We start from the raw sequence: 20,585 nt of genomic DNA on the forward strand, positions 1-20,585 counted from the left end.
TTGCAATGCGCACCAAAGGGTCCATAATTGTTTAGTGAACTCTTTATGGGGTCGTTTCACCGGAATGAAAATATTTTCCTATGCGACTAAAAAATCTATTTACTTTAAGCTACTGTACGATTATCGTATATTGCTGTTAACTTATTAAATGGAGATGGAATAAGTGTTTATTATACGCTATTCGGCTTTGGTGATAAACTATTTTTAGCAGAAAATCCTCCATAAAAGCCTAAAAAAGCTATTCTAGCTACTTCTAATTATACGAGAACTTTACAAGCGCAATTTAGGAGATTAATTTGAACTCATGAACTGCAAAACAATTCCGCAACGAGTGTATAATTGTAATACCTGTAAGTCACGTTGTCCTGTTGTCTAGCTGGCCAGTAATAGCCATTTTCCTCCTTCATAGTCAATTTCTTGGTAGTTATGATTATTTGTAGGCATTATATGCAATGAGTTCGGTTCGAATTGTAGCCTTACTGTGGAGAAGTCCAGCTCAAATGTCATCTGTGAAAGCATTATATAGATATGCCCAACTCCTACTGACGCGCCTTGTTGAAAACACTCAATTCCATCTCTTAGAATTTCTGTTGGAATTTTCAGAAGTTCCACTCTCGCTTCCACTTCCCTCAAATCATGCTAATTTCTTTTCTCACATCCTTTTAATTCACTCTAACAAATCCGTCCGAGTCAGATTTCTTCCAAATCCACTGGAAACTGGGCTTGAATACCACTTTCGATAACATAGTATCCCAAGAAAAAATTACAATTTCTAGCGCATTTCCTCATATTTAGGAAAAAAAAGGCGCATTTATGTTCGATTTGACTGTTTATATAAATCCGTCCTCACTTTAACGTCAATTTACAGAATGCTATGCAGTTTAAATGATTTCGATGGTGGTTCTCGGTTCGGTATGGAATGCCATTCCCAAAAAAAATATGATGATGCCCAAGTCTCGTATCCACGACCCTAGTCTGAGGCTTTGTTTGATTAGATATGATGAATTTATTTTGCGATTTTTCTGAATTTTTGTGAAATAACTTCAATAATTTGTACTGTGGTGTTAGGTATAAGTTTGCAGAAGAGGTCTCGAGTCTTGATTTTGACTCAAGGTCACCCGAAGTCGCTAAAGGTAACTAAAAGTACTACTCTTAAGTCACTCAATGTTTCACGTCAATTTACAGAACACTACGTAATTTAACATGATTTTGATAGTGGTTTTAGGTTCGGTATGGTATGCCATTTCCAAAAACACATGACGATGCTAAGGTCTCTCAAGGTCGAAGTCACTCAAGTTCCCTACTAAATGATTGCCTTTGAAAAATATTATTCCTTCCTTTCTCTACAATTAGCAGTATGATCTACTGATTGCTGAAATAAAAGGATTTAGATTTTCCTTCGCAATTCACTTTTTTCTGTTAATTTTAGCAGCCTATCGCAGAGTAATAAACTAATCGCAGTTTAATATACTTATAATAGTAAAAAACTGATCTATAAAAGAGAAAATGTGCTGTATATCACTCTCTGCAGTGAGCACTGACCTATTTTTTTGCCATTGAAGAGAATTTTTTCAGGCTTGATCACGCAGAACTTGGACGTTATAAAAGAAAATACTGGCTATTTTCAGTGAAATAATGATAACTGTCAACCGGTTAAGGCGAAGTTATGCATCACTCTCGTTCATGGGAGATAATACAAACTGAAGTGTATAAAAATGCAAACTATTTTTATATCTTGTAAGTGACCGGAAAACTACCTCTACTAAATTTATATTTTTCCTATATCTTTTAAAAAGTTAGTGATGTTGTGAGACGTTATTTTTTTGTATGCTTTTGAATCATCTGTATCGAAATTTATTGTACCGACATCTTAATGGCACTATCCTGTGGTTTTATGTTGTTAGTCCCATTGGTGGCAAAGATTTGGCAGAATATTAGGTTTGTTCGAGAGTCAAAATCCGTTCCTGGACCAAAACTCAGGAAAGAAATTGTAAAATTTTCTGAAAACCGTTGGCAGTAATTTTAAAGATAATTTTTTTAACATTTATTTCAATTATTTTGTTCTCGAATTTGTTCGTATTCGCGTCTTATATCATGTTTTCATCTGGTAATGGCAGCGATTCCTTTTTTAAATTAACAAAAAATGTTTTATATCGAATCTTATCAATCCTAAACTAGATTCAAAGTTGAAGGCCATATAATAATCTGTAATCAATTTCTTCTCAATTCTAGTAGCATCGAAATCTTTTCCCGTAAATATGTTGCTCAAATAAGTTTTACGGTATCATTCCCAAAAATTCGTTTATGTTATACTACAAAGAAAATAAATATTGAATGAACTAAAATTAATGTCTAATGTCATTGATTGTAATGATTTAGTGGTCTTTTAACTTGAAAATGTCTTTTTAGAGGAATTTTAAATGGGTGGAAAGTGGGGTCGTTATCCTCAACGATTAACTGAGGCCGTTTAACTCATGAAATTTGAAGCCCTAGCACGTCTGCCCCTTCACTATTGCAGCTCATTTCCCATAGCCTCGTTTCAAATTGGCGTCACTGCCTCTGTCGCCTTTAATGAAGGGCGCTTTGTATAAACGGAAGGTTTTGGAAGCTTTGATGACGTTGTCTGTCAGAAGCATGGTTTGGGGTATACCTGTCTATTTGATTTTGAGCGAGCGCAGTTTTTATTGTAAAGTTGATTTGCTTGTGCTCAATCTATTACCTAGTCATGGAATTAACCCTCATCCACATCCCAAAGTTTACCTCGGTTCAATGCTTAGCCATCGTGAAAGAGTAATTTTGATTTCTACTATTTACAGTGGGTTGGCAAGCAATCGCATAAGTTGTCCCCATGCACGAGAATAAATACGTTTATAATGTTTAATAAGCTCAAATAAGCACGCAGATGATTAGTAGAAAACTTAAAGCCATTTTTTCACAGGAGAAAATTGCTGAAGATTGACCTGTTGTGAAAATTGTTTTTGAATAAAAACAATTTCTGTCGTTTTTCATTAACGAAAGACATTTTTATTCCACACGTGAGGCTAAGAAATACTTACTTTCGCGATTGTTTTCTACGGAGTTAGAATATTCTGCATACGTAGCCGTTACTTTTGGATGAAAATTCCATACTGATCTTCATATATGTTTATATTAAGGTGAGATTTTGAGAATTGTAAAGCCCGTCGATAATTTTTATATTATAAGTTATTTTTTATCAAAATTTTTAAAATTTTCTCTCTAATAAATGAGTCAATTATCGCACCTATTTTATTTTACGCCATAGAAGAAAACGCTGCATTCTATCAATCGCAGGCTGTCAGACTTAAGTAAGAATTTTAGCTTTTAATCATATGCCATAAACATGATATAAAGTTCTTCTTGATTCCGCTGCTGATAATTTGGCTGACGAATAACCTTGACGATGCATCCGTAGTGGTTTTCAGGAGGAGAAACTTAGGAGAGATGAAATAGCAAAAAATAACGGGAGTGATAACATTTATTGCGTACCATTTTGTCAAATTTATTCTGGCCTGTAACCAGATTTATTATGGATTATGGCTGCTGTATGTTTTAGGGAATTCTAAGCGAATATACAAGAATGAAAAGTGAGTGTTCAGCTCTGCGGTTTTAATGCTTTGAGGCCTTGGAGATCATGGTGCTTAAATCCAACACGGGAGATGAAACTGCACCAACAGATAAAAGGAGTTGTGGACTGAATGCCGTGCAACACCAGTTAAGGCTTAGTTCTGGCAACAAAGGGTTAGATAGCCGACGAAAGAAGGACACCTTTTCCTGTAGACAAAGTGCACGATGCAAGTGCAAACCCTTTGTTGGTATCTGAGTGCAGTTATATAAAGGGTCTTCTTTGTAGTGCCCCGCGATTAGAATATATGTGTCATCTGTGGCATGGTTTACTAAATTAACTTTGGGGCGACTTATTCCAATCTTTAAAATATGAACATATCGAGGCAGAAAAGTGAATGTGGCCATATCGCATCCACACGCTTGGCGCGTCGCGTAGCCGTACTCTCCGCCGCCCTCGGCCGGAACCGGAGTCGACCGCACGCTCAAAAAAACGATTTAAAATTCGGGGTCGGTGGTATGGTCAATATTTCACTTTATACTTGCAATCTAGAAGCTTGGTTATATAGCATGGTATAAGTCACTTGGCAAAACTCGGCAGAATTATCTTCTTTTTCTCAACGTGTATGTGAAAAAAATTGTATGAAAATAGGCAACTGCATTTTTTTATGTATCTATGATAAATGCTTGATAAAAATAGTTGAAAAACCACTTAATGGAAGAGGAAGAACTATAAATGAAAAAACTGTGATATTTTTTTCCCATACACTAGTTAATTCGAGTGTAGTCGTTTCTCTTGACTTTGACCTCGTAAATTTTGTTGACGCTTGGGCACAGGAAAATTAAATCAGGTAATTGAACAGTCAAGATGAGTGAAATTTTATTTTTAAATTTTCCTGCTAAGTTTCATTTTCCTAGCTAAAAATAAAAATGTTTTTGAAGTTTTGGCTGGCGTTTTTCGATTTCAGCCCACAGCGTAGCGTTTCTATCAGGGCCGGTGTTCCTTTGCCTTCTCTCAAGTTTAAATGAATTAGGGCCAATTCCCTCGACGCATGTTGGGACACCGGCTCCGTTGTATCGAGAATGTCATGTTCCGCCGACCGTAGACCTTTAATTTGGGCGTTGTCGTGTGAAATTAAAGACCACAGACCAGGGCGACCAAGTGGTAGGTATCCCTTTTTCGTTATCGATCGATTTTTGGCTTTGTCGTTGGTCGATAATTTAATTAACTCATTTATTAATAGCTTGCTGTTTCACTTCTGCCTAAGTTGGCCCAAATACACCACAAGCGGGGTAAGCCTGATGCGTGTTGGATATTGGTCATCTGGTTTATAATGCAGATAATTTTATCAGCTCTACTATGGGTTACTAAATGCACACGCGTGAGCGCCGCCGGCGTTAGCCGGATCGTGCTGGTGACCGTGTTAACACCAACCCCAAGGTATATCAAGGACTGAAGGATGAGAGGGGTTTAGAACACACAGTCATTAAAACTGATTCCTAGGTTATCTTTGAGAAAGATTTACATTGCATAAACAATTGCCTCGGCTTCGTAGTAATCTGGTGGCAATACCAGAAACTAATTATCGAGGTAAGGAATCAACTGCTCTTCAAACTTGTTGAAGACTTCTCTTGCCACTGATATGGCCCATCGCTGCATTATAGCGGGGGCCAGGCAATGGCCTATCGGGATCCTACTAAAACAGTAATATTTTAATCCACATTTCGCACCTAAGAACTTTTTATGCTGGTCGTATATCAACATCTGATAAAACACGTCGGTGGGATCAAACTTGGCCATAGATCTTAGGGACTAATTATTGGTGTGGATACAAAGAAAATTCTGCCGATAAGACAATTGTTGCCGGTAAGACAATGTGTTGTTCTTGAGACATGAAACTCTTTAAAATCAGATGTTTTTTTGTTCCAAATACTCTTCATTTTCTTAAATATGCAATCCTTTTGCCTCACTACTTCGAACAATTAACCCAATATCTCTCCTCCGCAATCCTCCCTGTCCTTTCATCAGCAACTAACTAACAAAATCAACATCAATAATTAAATATCAGACGTTACAGTATCATAAAGTTTCATAGATGTCATTTTTTTCTATATTGGATAACTGTAAAATGTCTTGGTCTTTATTTGATTCCAATCTTAACTAAAACTTTAAGCCATTACCAAAATGAAGTATTCATTAAATTATATCCTATTTTTGGAAAAATGTTCTTTATCAGATAAAGTCAAAGTGCTAGTTAAATTTAAAGTATAATTTAAACATTAATATCGTACTGAAGTGTATTAATTAAAATGAACGGATATAGCCGGATATTATTGTAAATGATTTATGAGCAAAACTGTAGAAGTTTCTGAAAAATTATTCTACACGGAATAAGAATATTGTGCATAAATAGGTCAAGTAGGAGCTTCTATTATTTGGGCAATATTTTATAAAACTGGTTGTTTTTCGCGCACAAATCATTGCTTATTTCACACTTAACACTTTGAAGCCCAGGGTATTTTCATATGCGGGTTGCCAGAAACCCGGGGGTTTTGTTGTTTTTTTATAAAATCATAGTTTATTTGGATAACCAGAAAAAAAAATTATTTTGCAAATATTTTATAGAAGAAATCTTATACTTTAATGTAAAAAAAGATCGAACTTCCTGTAACATAAATAAAATGAATATGACTCATACAATACAACCACTTTTTGAAGAAAAATAAAAATCCTGACATTGATATCACGGTGTCTTGTCAAGTTAGTCATTCACATACGAGATATAATTTGCTTTTGTGTGGTAAAGTTTGAAGCAATCTGGCATGCATAATGCCACACCACAACAGGAACACCACCAAATTGTTTCTCTCCTTGACACTTTTCCGGTACTGGCTTTTCCCCTGTCAGCACATACTTTGCAGGTTCTAGTGGGTTGTGATTTATTTTCCGTGGCTGGAATTTTTTCCGCAAAATGTCGACCCAGAAGTCTGTTTGAAGAAATTGTTGTAGAGCATGTCTCCTTAGCTAATGTTGTCCCTTTCACAAGTAATCCCTCTCCAATCTTCAGCATAAAATCTGACAAATGCAAATTTTTCTTCTGCTCCTTGCTTCGAGTTGCCCTGTATAACACATAGGCATTAGTTATGGCCATGGTGAACATATGGAAAAATAGTTTCTTCCACCACTTCAACTGCCTACGTTTGAATGGGTAATAAGCAATCATTTGGTCACTTCTATCCACTCCTACTTTATTCACATTGTAGTCCAAAATGGCATCTGGTTTGTTTTTCATCAAAAGTCCTTCCTTGGTTCGGACTTGAACCAAACTGGATGTCATTTTATGTTTTGTCGATAAGAGCAAAACATCACGGGTGTCTCTCCACTTCAGGCACAATAAATGTTTTCGCCGCATGTACGCTGTTTCCCCCTTTTTTAGCTTCCTTTTTATCACAGTTTGCTTTGGCAACCCCTTTCTGTTGGACATGCAAGTCCCTACAGCTTTTGTTTTTCTCTCCCATAAAAAATCAAACAGCGCAGGTGAGGTGTAGAACCTATCTGAATAAACAGTATGACCCTTATCAAAATAGTTTTGGAGCAGTCTTTGAAAGAGTGGCATGATTGAATTGTCTGCGTTGCCTTTCCCACAATATACCTCCATTTTCAGCACATAGCCTGATGCAGCGTCACAAACAATGAATAGTTTTATTCCATACTTTTCAGGCTTATTCTTCATGTAAACCCGAAAATGTACACGTCCTCGGAATCCACAAACCCCTTCGTCAATTGTCAAATTTTCAGATGGCGCATACGACGAAGCAAAGATTTCAACTAGATGGTCAAAATAAGGACGAATCTTGTGTAGAGGATCGTGATTTTCATTTCCTCGAGAAATGTAGGTAGCATTGTCGTTTACATGCAAATTTGAGAGAATAGCGGCAAATCGATTTCTACTCATAACAGACGATGGATACGGCGTTGATACAAATTTGTTGGTGGACCAATATTCTCTGAGTTTAGATTTTTTCACCAAGCACATATGAATAACAATCGAAAAAAATAAATAAAATTCGTGCATCTTCACGGGCTGCCATGAGTTCCATAGGCTATTTTTGACTACCCTTTTTTCTCGCCTTATTTTTGCAATGACAGATGATGCGTACCTGTTGGTTTCCACTTTTATGTGTTTTGCAATGGATGGTGGAAAGAATAGCTCGAAACATTCAAATGGAGATGAAGCAGCATCAATTGACGCCGTTACACCACTTTCCTCTTCAAACACTGGGATAATAGGCAAATTGTCCTCGTCCGACCAGCCAGTATCTGCGTTACATTGTATTCTTCGTAGCGCTTCAGCAGAAACACGTTGCCGCTTCCTCCCTTGTGGAACTGCCGATGAAGAACTCTCTTGTTGAGCTGGTTGGCTAGGTACATTACCAGATTCGTCAGAGCTACTATCACTGCTATCTACAGTATGTTTACAAAGAAAGATATCCAGCGTTAGAAATAAATAACAACAATAAAACTAATAATATAATATGTGTATTACAAATTATAATTAGAGCACGAAAATAAAGTAGTTCCCTCACTTTAGTCGAAGGCCTTACCAGATGGTGGAAATTCAGGATCTTCGGCGATTTCATCAATCTCTCCTTCAGAGCCAGAATCCAAGGTAGGCTCTTCTAAGGCCTCTAAAATATCATTTTCATCTAAATTATGTGCCATATTCCAATGAAAAACTATCCAACCTCAGCAAGAAGTGTACACATACGTCGCACAACGTTGAACGCGGTCGCACGCAAGCTAAGAACTCACAGCCCCGTAGAGCGAAAACTGGTGAAAATTGTGGAGTCATTTCCTAATCCGACAAAGTGCATTTAGAAGCCGCTAAATGGCAGTACCGTCGATATAAGAAGGGCAAGGAGCTAAATGAATAGGTTACATTGTTTGGGACCGAGAAAATCAACACGGAATATTTTTTAAGTAATTTAATCCGACAGCCCGAGCTATGCTCGGGCTCGGGTCCCTGGGAGGAAATATGCAACCCGAGCCCTGCTCGGGCTTGGGCTTCTAAGTGTTAAAGGCCATTTTAAACGCGAAACTTAGCCTTTTATTGTACCACAGGCCAAGGTAAAGGAATTCTTATACAGTTTGAATGCGGTCAATGTACTTAAATGCCTTGAGTCTCTTGTAATTTTTAGTTAGTCTTGATCTAAAATGAGGAGGCAGCACGGTGTGTGTTTCTTATTAATCCCGCTTTTCAACAGAGATCCAATGCCGTCCAAAATCGTTTCATTATAATCCAGTCTCTTTGTCCATGCCCACCAATCCCTTATCTTATTTTTTCAGATAAAAGGGTTCTCTCAACTGCTTCCTCGGCGACTTGCAAAACTTTTACACCCTTATTTTAAAACTCCAATCCGCTTCATCCGGTTGTTTTCATCCACCCCGACGAGCTTTTTCTCAGGATGTTATCCTGTTTTGTGGTATGGCATTTTTTTAGTCTAAACTTTTAATTAACGAGAGATCAAAAAGTGGAGGAAATGCTCTTAGAAATTTCCTTTTCTTCTGTATAATATTGGTATGAAGTAACTATTGTCGATTTGGTAAGATATCAAATTAAACTCAACTTATGAATTTCATTTTTTTGTTATTGGCCGTCCCTTTTACCTACTCGTGTGTATGTTCTGAATATGTGTTTTTAAACAAGTCGTTGATAATTCTATGCACTAATTTCTGATTGCGGAAGTTAATTAATTAGTTTTCTTATTTTTTCCATATTGAATCAAAGCACCTAAAGTTTCTAATTTTTAGAGGGTTTTTATAAAATTCTTTAAATTGAAATATGCATGCAACCTCGGTTGACTTTTCTTAAAGATCCCTACATATCTCAAGCTCATCTATTATCGGTATGCCTGGCACTGAAATTATTTTTCATTCAATTTCCTTCCACCCAGCGATAAAGTGATCGACGTTAACCTTTATTTCCATTTTCAATTTTTATTTTATAATATCTCCAGGTTCTTTTTCTCTTTTCTGTCGCTTCAAAAAGTATTAAAACAGAGTTGATCATTGCAATCGTATCTCTCGGTCAAACCGGTATTGTTTTATTTTCAAAGATATTGCAACAAATCGTCCTGTTGTTTCCCCTTCTTAATGATTCTTTGATTGGGTCTTGTGTGTATCAGGTAAGAGCTGGGAAAGTAATAAACTAATTAATCTGAGAGCGATCCAACCTATCCGGTTATATTTTAAAATGATACTTGTATTTTCGTATTAAAGCATGACATTGTTGGTTCAGTTATACGTACGATAAGTTTGATTATTAGCATTAGCGTGAAAATTTTTGGTTTAAGAATTTATCTATTTTGGATATATATGTTAATCTATATTGAAATAATTTTTATTCCATTCCAAATCCTGTTTTCTAGAAGCGGAGATGACGTTTCAATTATTTTTATAAGAAAGAAAATAGCGCAAAGTTAATCCAAAATCGTTGCAGTCATATTTGAAGTCGTTTTTAGGATATAACTAAGGCCTGCCAAGGAATAAGCACGATGAGCGAATGGTGGTGATCCATAATTCACTCTACAATTTAATAGTAGGTACCTAACATTCATATTGAATTTAATAGGGCTACAGAAATTTTGTTACACGAAACATTTTATGTTTGTAATTCTTCGTTAAAACTTTCGCGGGTGCTCGTCATGTTGAATTAAAACTTTTGGGCTATGTCGCCGCGTCGGCGAAACAGGCAGATCGGTTAAAACACGTCTAGAGGAGCACGAGAGAGCAATTCGACAGGGGCAGTCAACGAAGTCCGCGGTAGCCGAACACGCAGCGCTGGGCCACACAATCGACCTTAAGGAAGCAAAAATTGTTGCGAGAGTGAAAGGCTTTAAACAGAGACTCGTAAGAGAAGCAATAGAAATATCTAAAGAGGAGAAAAACAACTTGGCAACCCGTAATCGGCCAAAATAATGGACAACCTACTCCTCCAACCTCTCACTCCCCTCCCCCCACCACCTGACACGTATACCTATATATGTGAATTTAAATTTCCACCTCTTCAGATTACCTTGAGAAAGCGACCACCATCGGTCGGGAAACGTTGGGGCCACCCAAAATCTGACGCGGCGACATAGCCCAAAAGTTTTGATTCAACATTTTATGTTTGATTTTTAATGTTGTCGGTTTTTATGGTAATTACTTTTTTTACAGATATGCCTATCCCCATTACCTGTTTGCCCCGCTAATTTTGTCAATATATAAATTATTGGATTTTGTCAATTTTAGTTACTGAGAAAGCGTTTTGTCACTCAGTCACTCTTTTCTTTCATAGTTATTTATTGCTGTGACAATTTTCGCTACATTTCAAAAACTTTTTGAAATTTATTTCCTTTACTTGAAAATGGAGTAGTACAATTTTTGAAACATATTTGTAATTTTTATAATATCGTAAGGGTGTCTTTGACGTAAGATAAGATCCAGGAAATATAATTGACACCTTAATTACGGACGCAACGCAGATTAAAGTTTTAGTGGACCTTAATTACGGTAAAAAAAGTTTAGTTACGAAAATAGAAGCAACAGTATTTATTGGAGAATTCTTAAAATAATAGGTGAATTGATGACATTTGAATTAAAGCAATTTATTGACAAGGAATTCACCGTGAAAATTCCAGATTATTCTCCTGGAATTTTTTAACAGTGTGGTAAATAGAATTTACCATAAACACACGACTACCGAATATAATGTGTATCTAGATGTCTTAAACATCTCTTTTGAAAGAGTTACATGTGTTTATTCTGAATGTGACGGCAGAATTTTTATGTCTATCTAGCTCGCATCCGGGTAGAATTTCCAATAACTATTATGATAATCTCCAACAAAGGAAACTTTTTAAATTAATTTCACCCTAATTTCTTATGTTTTCTTACGTACATAATTTTCTTACGCCCTCTTCCATCATAGCTTTCCTAAGTTATTTTACCTGACTCCCCTTGTTTTCTCTTCTAAGAGGGGTAATCGTTGAAGAGAATGGGAGGGAAACCGTTCTCGTCCCGAGCTTATATAGGTTTCAATAACCCATTGTTGACCCGATTTGAATTTTCAGGGAAGGCGATAGCCGTTGGTCATTAAATTGGGCCAGTAACCCTCTCCATATGCGGCCGAGGTTATATCCATCCTCCGTATTGAAGTTGTTTGGCCTTTTCGCTATCTCGACGGATTCACGTATAAGACGCGGATGGTATTCTTCCGTCTTCACCAATACCCTTGTTGCGTTAAGCATTATTTTTCCCAGGGCTGGAGGTGCACAAAAATTTGTTTCTCATTTAGTTGAAAATGTTTTCTTGGTGCCTGTTATAAAATAATTGAATTAATTGTTTAGACAATTTAAAATGCGAAAGTCATTGACAGAATTCTATATATTTATGATTAAGTCAGTATTTTATGAGGAATTTAACTCAAATCAACCGCTAATTTTTAGTGATGACTGGTTATGACTCTAAACTTAGAGAGGAAAGAGAACATTGGTTCACAGGAAATGTATGCGACATTTGATAGTTGTCGCAAGAAAAATTGAAAATGCATGTACCACAAACACTGGTATTTTGGTGAAATGAAGGACAGGTGACAGAAAGGATTGATGGATGCCAAGGATAAGATCTGTAAGATTCAAAACTGTGATCGATGTGCTGAGCAAAGCAGCTTCAGTCAAATATAGCGGGAGGTAATATAAAGGAACCAAAAGAGGTGAAGCAGAGGTTTTTTTCTGCGTTTATCTTGACAGCACCATCCGGCTTTTAGATGCGTTATTCTCTGCTCCGCCGTCATCGGAGGATTCTTCGTAATTTTTATGGTGCTGAAACGTGACAGTGAGGTGGCATTTTATCACGTTTTCTAGACGACCTATTCCCCTTCCTAGCCTATTTTTTTTTCACATAAATCCTTCGAGACCGTGAAGAAAATCCTTTCCGGGATAGTTCTCCCGTAGGATAATCCGCAGTCCCTTATCGTGGAGAATAGGTCAGTGATTATCCCAGACTCTTTTGACGTTCGTCTCTAGGGAGTAGCCTACTAACCTACTTAATGTATAATTCAGGTCGAGACTCTTCTCGAAAATATACGGGGTGTTCTAAAGACGCGTTAATATGTAAGGCCTTTAAACAATTTTTTCCGACGTTAATGAACAGGTTGCAGTCAAAGCAATGACAATTTTTTTATCTTACGCGAGGTTCTGCTTGTAGGCATTTATTTTACGAATATTAAAATGCTTTTTCCTGTTCTGGGATTTTTTAGATTAGAACGGAAGAGGAATTTCTCGCAAAATAATTGTTGACATATGCATATAATGTAGCCATCTTCGAGGGATTTCAAAATTTCTATGCTAACACAAATGACAGCTAACATGACTGGTATGCTAATGGTCACATATGATGTTAAGCTTGAAATTTACAGAATTTATTTGTATTGTCAGACGTGATTTTGTGTTCTGACTTTTGATAGCCATAACCCAATCCTTATATTTCGGAAAATCACACTAGGTAGGTGAATTTATAAATTTTCGCCTTTTACATTTTAAATAGGAAAAGCTGCTCTATAAAATTCAGTAGCAATATCAATTTTATTGGAAGGATAGATTAGCATTGGCTTTTCTCCGCGAGGATAAAGTGATTTTCGGTGTCTGATTTTGTCCATCAGCTCGGAATACCATGAGTTTTGACAAAATTTTATTTTGATTCCGCAAAAATAATACATTTTCATGTTTATTTCATTGTAAAATGAATGCTATGATAACGTTGGAAATAGCCTTGCTTTTTTCGTATTATGGGTTTGTTTGAGATGCCATTTAGATCTATATCTTCGTTCTCGAAAGGTGCGTAGGAAATAAGGAAGGTTATATTGAATGGCTGTTCCTTGCATTATTCCCCGTGACGTACAAAGACTGCTTCTTTTCGGCTGGTTTTCTAAAAGCAATGACTAAGCACATGGGCAGTATGATGGATTTGAGACGAGCGTGGTCGAAAGACCCGTTGGCTATGAATCATGTCCCTTGTCAAATTCTTTGAAATAGCAAATAATCCATTCTTCCCCGTTGAATGACGACGGAGGTTTGAAGTATATTTTGATTAATATTGCGTCTTATCAAATCTCTTCAGGTGATATTTGTTGCACGGAAAATTTCTTAATCCGTAATTACTTTTGGATGAGTTTTGGTGTATGATTGTTTTATCGATGAGAACTATATGGGTGTTCCCATTGCATCCTTGTCATCATTTCAGGAGAATACATATAATTTCTGCTTATTGAGGCGCTTGATGTGCTTGAGAAAAAAGGTAAGGAATAGGTGATGTATTATTACGAATATTCAGAAGATAGAGCTAAGAAGATGTGGCACCTTTCATCAATCAAGAAGCTACCCTTTCTTGGGAAATCTCAAGTTATGGTCCTTTACTTTGAATGACGTTTCATTTTCTTGGTTTAATCGAAATCAAATGAATTCATTCGGATTGTATCGTCCTTAATTTGATCCGAAACTGTCACCGAGTGGTCTCATCCGAGAAATCTCCCGCGGAATATACTGGTCCAAAATGATAGCTTGGGAACAGTCGCAAAAAGACCTTTCCAGAATAAGAAAATAAGATCAAATCTTTTTCTATATCTTATTGTACTGTGGCGCAAAGTTATAAAAATCAGTTGATGTGAAAGAGAAAATATAGTGACGCGCAGTATATTTTCCACTCTTCCGCTACCCATTTTTTGTGTGAATCGTTCCGATTTACTTTTCCGAAAACAGAAGTTCGAATTCTTGAGAATCATTTGAGAGCTCATTAGTGAAGTACCTGGGATTTGTCATTTCATATCGTAAAAAATGCGGAGTTCCCCTTTTCATGCTCTCATTAATTTATTCCATTAGAAATGTTCGTGTCCCTGATAGTTCAATTGCGTAGATGTTCGAATGAATTTCTAAATACCAATTACTTAATAATAACTATATTCAGATGCTGACAATGAAGCAGTTTTTATTATTTATGATTACAGTTGTGTCTTCAACGGTAGCTTTAAGCGTATTTCGCATTGGGATAATTTGTAAAAATCAAAATAATAATGTTCAACGCGATTCAGGAGACACATCCGATAAAAACTGTCATCTACCTTGTTAAAATATTGAAAGTAGGCAATCAAAAATACCTGGCAAACTACACTTTTATACTATTTTCAATCTCTAATCGGTCTCGTTAATTCAAAGTATTTTTACGTTCGTGTTGCCTCTCCTACCACAAGCAACGATCTTTGATTTTATCTTATTTGTTTTATCTCTCACCTCCTACATCCATGATCATCATCTTTGATAGATAACGTCATTCCTTGGAGGATTAAGGAGCGATTTCCCACAATTCATGTGAGAAAGTTTTTGACGAGTGTGAGACAGGGTGTCCATAATGCGACTCCCAGAGGAGCGTCATAACGTGATTAATGACATTGATTTTATGAGAGACATGCCATTGATTAACACTATGTGATTATATCGGAGATGTGAAAGCTTTGCTGGGAGATGAGGTAATGAAGTAACAGACGAACGGAGTCCTTGAAATTCCTGCTCCTTCACTATTGAAACAGTGAGATTTGTCGTTTAACGCCGAGTAAATTGCATGGAATATCTATTGAGTCGAGGTTATAAAGGAAACTAATACGAAATAGTTATATTTATTTGAAAATATCCTACGGCTTAATAAAACCAAGCATGTATTTTGAATTATTTTTTAGCCCTTTCGCTACCCTGACCAGATCTGGTTGGCTCACTTTGTAGAACATGTGCTTCTTTTAAATTGGGAACAGCTTTTCGTCGTTGTGAGTTTTGTTGTAACATGGTACCTATGCCTAGATCCAGGTATCATGTTTTAAAAATCATATTAGAGTAAGACGTTCTTTATGTGACGAAAATGCAACATTACCTTAAGCATGGTTTAAAGAGGTGAATAAATATGACGCATGCCGGATTCTATTCCAATTAAATCGGGAAATGAGTAAAGAAATTTAAATCAAGCACTAGTACAAGTTTTGTGTGTTCGCGAAATTCGTGAGAAAAACTTTTAAAAACTTATGTGTGCCGTTGAAAAAGTTTATTAGGTCTATTCTTTTATCGGCTATATTTATCTTAGGAGATTTTTGGCAACTCTTTCTTTAATTATTGGGAGAAAACTTGACAAAATTGAATATTAATTTATAAATTCCATTAGTAAGGGAACTTCGTCGCAAATAGTGAAAGAAAAACTTTTATTCATGTGCATGAACGTTTTTACCTAACATTCTAGTTAAATCTCATACATTCTAAGCATCTCAAATTTTTCAAGTTTTTACGGCCTTGAGTAATCTCAACCAAAAAAGTGGGGGAGCGCTTCTTATAGATAGGTTTTTGTAAGTTCGGCGATTCTGTAGTTTTTCTTTCGTTCGTCAATGGATGCAGTCAAGACTTTTCTGCTCTTATGGCATTTTCTTTGAATGACACAAGCGCATCATAGCAAGTTTTGACCAATTGCAAATGAAAGATCGAGGAATAAGAAGCTAAATGTCGTAAACGATGTATTTTATGTTAATGTATTATTATGATATTTCCAGTGGTACAGATATCCAAAGAAAGTCCATGATATTTGAGAATGGTAATGTAATACATGGACATTTTTCATCTTAATGCTTTGACTTTTCTATTGCTTTCTATTGATTTCTTGCTTTGTTTTAGTCAAAGCAACAAGATGAAAAATTTCATGTATTATATTACCATTCTCAAATAGCATGGAGATAAATTCTTTCCTTTATTTTTCATTGTCTTAAAAATTTTGACCTTTTAATGATATGCATGGGAAGTAACGTTTTCAATTACTTATTTAGATTACCCTCACAAGTAGCAGTAAGAGGCCTTTACCTACATCGGGGTTTCAACAGTTAACAGAGAGCAATCGCACTCACTCACGACCTGGATTAAATCTAGGCGGGACTCGAACTCGACTTTGGTAGAGGAAGACTTATGCCCGCTTCCACCGCTGACGACTTATAAATAAAATAATTTAATAAATGAAATTGAAAAAATAGGAGGATAAATATTTTAAATTGGTATCAATGTGGAATTTTTCGTGCGCCTTAAAAATTAATTTCCTCTTAGCTAGAGAATTCTACGAAATTGCTACAAGATTCTAAGTTTAGTAGGATAACGCGTACCTTTTTTGGTCCTCGGAATTTCTTGAATAATAGCCATTTAATTATAGTTATATAGAATAATAATGACTACATTTTAAGCATGATTTTTAAATATAGTTACTTAACATTTTACTAGTATTTATTCAATTACAAGCTTGGAAATATAGACTGCAGAAGAGAAGCTTGTATGACGGCAGGTATCCGAAATTATTATAATCGTTTCATGTCGTTACAGCGTCGACGCGCGAAGCGTCTTCGTAAAGCTTATGTTTAGGATTTTCATGAGCGTAAAAGGTGTGGGCAAAGAGATGAACTGATTAGAGGTATGGCGGAACGATAGGAACAGATTTTCACAAAGTTTACTAGATGTAGAAAAAAGAAGAAGATGGTGTCAGGGGGATAAACGCTGCTATGAAAATGCCTCCCGGCTGGGGCAGATGTTAATGAGGACAAGGAACGAACGCCATTAAGCTGCTTGGGAAAGGGAAGAATTCATCAGGTATTTTGGAAGCACTGTTGACATATTTCCTAAAAAAATTCCCCTTGAAGAGCGAAACAATCTATCTATAAACGAAGTTCAAAATCCGCTGGAGAGTTAAGGGGATAAATTGGCGCAAGCGAAATCGTAAACATTTGCGTAGATAATATCCTTTGTGAGACTTACACCAAGTGGCTCAATAACGTTGTGCATATACAAGGAACATCTTTTTCTGCAGATATTTCTTTCAGTACTGTAAAGAAAAATCATTAACTATCCCAAAGTAACGCCGATGCAATTTATGAATATATAGTTTAATTCCAATGGATGGCACCAGGTGTCTAATGGTCTCTTTCTCGCAAAACGCCATGATTTCGTGTTAGTTATCATGTTCGGAGAACTACTACTTAAGCTCTTCAGTCGATGGCAATATTTGAATTACTTTGCGTACAGCGATGAATGATTAATCACTTTTATACATACGGTACATATGCATCTTCAAGCAATTGATATATTCGCTTTAGATTATTAAACTCACTGGTGGTATCGGATGAAACCACGTTGTTACCATTGCGGGTGTGGGTACAAGTACATTGTACGTTGCGTGCATGACATTGAGGTGATAGGAATACTCTGAGGATAAGTTTAAGAATAATTCGTCCCTTAACTTTGCAGTTTTTGAATAATCTTAAAATGCTCCCCTACTCATCACTTCTTAGGAAGAACAATTTCATGAATAAATACTTATTATTGAATGAAATATGTAAAATGCAAGGACCTTGATCCCATTATTTACGATATTTCTACCTGTTTCTCTACCGCGTGAAATTACTCGTTACTATGGGTGAAAAACCGTCGGGTTTTCAAATTTCGTTGTCTCTGAAGCTCTAGAAGGAATCTTTGATGATTCTAGTGAGTACTTTATTTTATCTCAATTTCATTCTCTCAGTTAACCCTTTGGGCGCTGGCCCAACGTTTGAAAAAATCATATACCGTTCATTTTTATAAAATGTGATACATATGACCAATGAAGAATGCTCCTAAATTTTTATCCCGAAATATTACGTTGAACCAGAGTTATATGCCGGTGCCATATGGCACCGCTGGGCGTTAGCGGGGTCTCTTCGCTGCTAAATGCATTTTGGGAAGAATCAAACACCTTCAACTATGGCTAAACCTCTATTTAATTTATTTTTTATTATTCAGATTTTGAATCGTAAGTAGCGAAACATTCAACATAAAGACCAACGTTACATTTCTTACATTCGCTTTTGTTTGAGACACGCAGTAATCCCCAGCACATTTTCTCCTACTCCCCTTTTGAGTGGAAATAACAAGGGGGTTTATGCCATCGTACCGTATATTTGCTGCACGGCGTCCGGTATTTTTCCTCATCCGTTGTCTCTGATGTGAGGGAGTTCCGTACTTAACTGGGTATACTTGAACAACAAGCCTCCATACCTCTAGTTAAGGCCGTTCTACACGGTACACGGAATTGCGCAATCTGACGTACGTGCGAAGGCGCAATCAAAATTGCGTCGTGTGGTGAATTGCTAGAACACATGCGAGAATTCGTGGATGCGAGACGGCAAAATAGCCCCTGTTCTAATTTCGTTTATGCATTCGCGTAATTCCGCGCCATTTTAGAGACTAATGCATCTCTAACCTGCGCAATTCCGTGCCCCGTGTAAAACGGCCTTTACGATATGTCCACTCCTCCAAATCCAAGGGTTGTGTTCACAGACTCCCAAAAGCCACGTAAAAATTGGTCACTAACTTACTCACGGCGCACGCCCACTCCGTAGCAAATTATTCCTCGATCTATGAGGCCAGTACCACTCATTTTCTCATTGTACACCTCAAATTGCATTGGTCTCGTCACAGAAGTTTACTATTTGGCACCACTCGAGTACTTTACGAAGCTAGTCCCAGGATGCACACCATAGCGTGTTGATGCACCATTAAAACCCCATTTTTCACCCATTGAACGAGGATTATAGATGATTCCTCATCGCACCTGTACTCGTAACTTCCTCGTGGCTCCTGTTGAAATATGATATTCGGGGTGAGATTTCTTCGGGCAATCGATTGTTCCGGAATGTGACAGTGCCATTATATACCTTCTGCTCCATCAGGAGAATCAGTCATTGAAAAAACAAAATGAAAGCGTCTTTTCTTCTCCTTGTGGTAACCAGATAAATGTGAAAAATGTCATTTTACATGAACTAGAAATATACCTACTGCCAACCTGTGTAAAGGCTTGCAACCTGTGTAAAATATTATACTGCAGGTGCCGTGCATTCTCTCTGAGATCGCCCAGAATTCATAACATCAGAGCTGTTGATTTTTCGCACCGTTTCTCGTATATCCATTATGCTTTTTTTCCCTGGTAGGCCTCGAAGTCGATTAGGTATGCAGCTGCACTGTTAAAGAACCACACCTTGTAGCTCAACCTGATACGCTTGTTTCATATGAATTTCTTACATCTATGGGATCCGTAGTATGTCACCATACTTCCATAATACCCAAGAAAACTTCTTTTATACCTTGAAAGAAATATTAGGTGAACGGCAATTATAGAATAGTGCATGATTATTTTCCGCGACTAATTAGTTTTAACACCTGTTGATCAAAATATGGCTGAAAAGTATTAACAGAATTCACATTCCGGAGGTCTGAGTAGTGTGCGTAGGATAAGAAGGACTATCTAGCTCTACAGTTTTAAGGCATAAATTTGTCCACCTTGTCCCGTTTCATTTCATGGATACCTTTAAAACTCCGTAAAATTTATGTTCCAATCTGTGATACATGGTGATTGGGTTTTTGACCTCTTTATCACTCACCAAGAATAGCTCAATCAGTTTTTCTCCACCACCTACCTTTCTTCCCGTCGCATTTGTAGGTACAGCACTCGTTGATCGATTATAATCGTAAACCAGTCGTATACCTTACCTTTTTCTGACTTTTTTCTCCATTTTGACGTTATTCTTATTAGCTGCTACACTTTATTTTACTCATGAGGATATATGTTTTCTTTTTAACAGCAGCTCGGGTAAAGTACGTCGGTCACATTTTTCAGCCAGTTTTTCTTATGCGACAGATCTCATCATCTCTCATATTCATCTCTCATATTCATCTCTCCGGAATAATGCTGTACGTCATGTGAAAACATTTTCTGCGGCCTATGTATGATCGGTTTAAATTGGTGCTTTCTCTCCTAGCTTTGGAATAGCCTGAAAATAGAATGAATTATGACCGATTTCTGTATGCATATCGAGAAATGTATTGTAGTTGGAGTTATGCGTCTGTAATTTCATTTTTGTATT

The 20,585-nt window shown here is 36.8% G+C and overlaps 1 protein-coding gene and 1 long non-coding RNA gene across 2 annotated transcripts in view; one reads left to right on the plus strand and one right to left on the minus strand.

Annotated features, from left to right (window-relative positions):
* The window catches only part of LOC124155712, a 97,425-nt gene that overhangs the window by 11,186 nt on the left and 65,654 nt on the right, over positions 1 to 20,585 (plus strand). The gene's annotated exons all lie outside the window — the stretch shown is intronic.
* On the minus strand, positions 6,307 to 8,657 carry LOC124155711 (piggyBac transposable element-derived protein 4-like). The gene is made up of 2 exons (XM_046529757.1): positions 8,188 to 8,657; positions 6,307 to 8,047 (listed from the first exon to the last, which is right to left on the minus strand). The coding sequence occupies exons 1-2, from the start codon at positions 8,303 to 8,305 to the stop codon at positions 6,345 to 6,347; spliced, it is 1,821 nt and encodes a 606-aa protein (XP_046385713.1). The 5' UTR covers positions 8,306 to 8,657; the 3' UTR covers positions 6,307 to 6,344.

Source organism: Ischnura elegans, chromosome 3 (genome assembly GCF_921293095.1).
Source record: "Ischnura elegans chromosome 3, ioIscEleg1.1, whole genome shotgun sequence".
NCBI classification, from domain to species: Eukaryota; Metazoa; Arthropoda; class Insecta; order Odonata; family Coenagrionidae; genus Ischnura; species Ischnura elegans.

What these genes read in the sequence shown, in the direction of transcription:
- LOC124155711 (XM_046529757.1), bottom strand. Translation starts at nt 8,305, where the DNA reads ATGGCACATAATTTAGATGAAAATGATATTTTAGAGGCCTTAGAAGAG. An exon ending in TCCTGAATTTCCACCATCTG is followed by an intron (nt 8,048 to 8,187) that starts GTAAGGCCTTCG and finishes AACATACTGTAG; the next exon opens with ATAGCAGTGATAGTAGCTCT.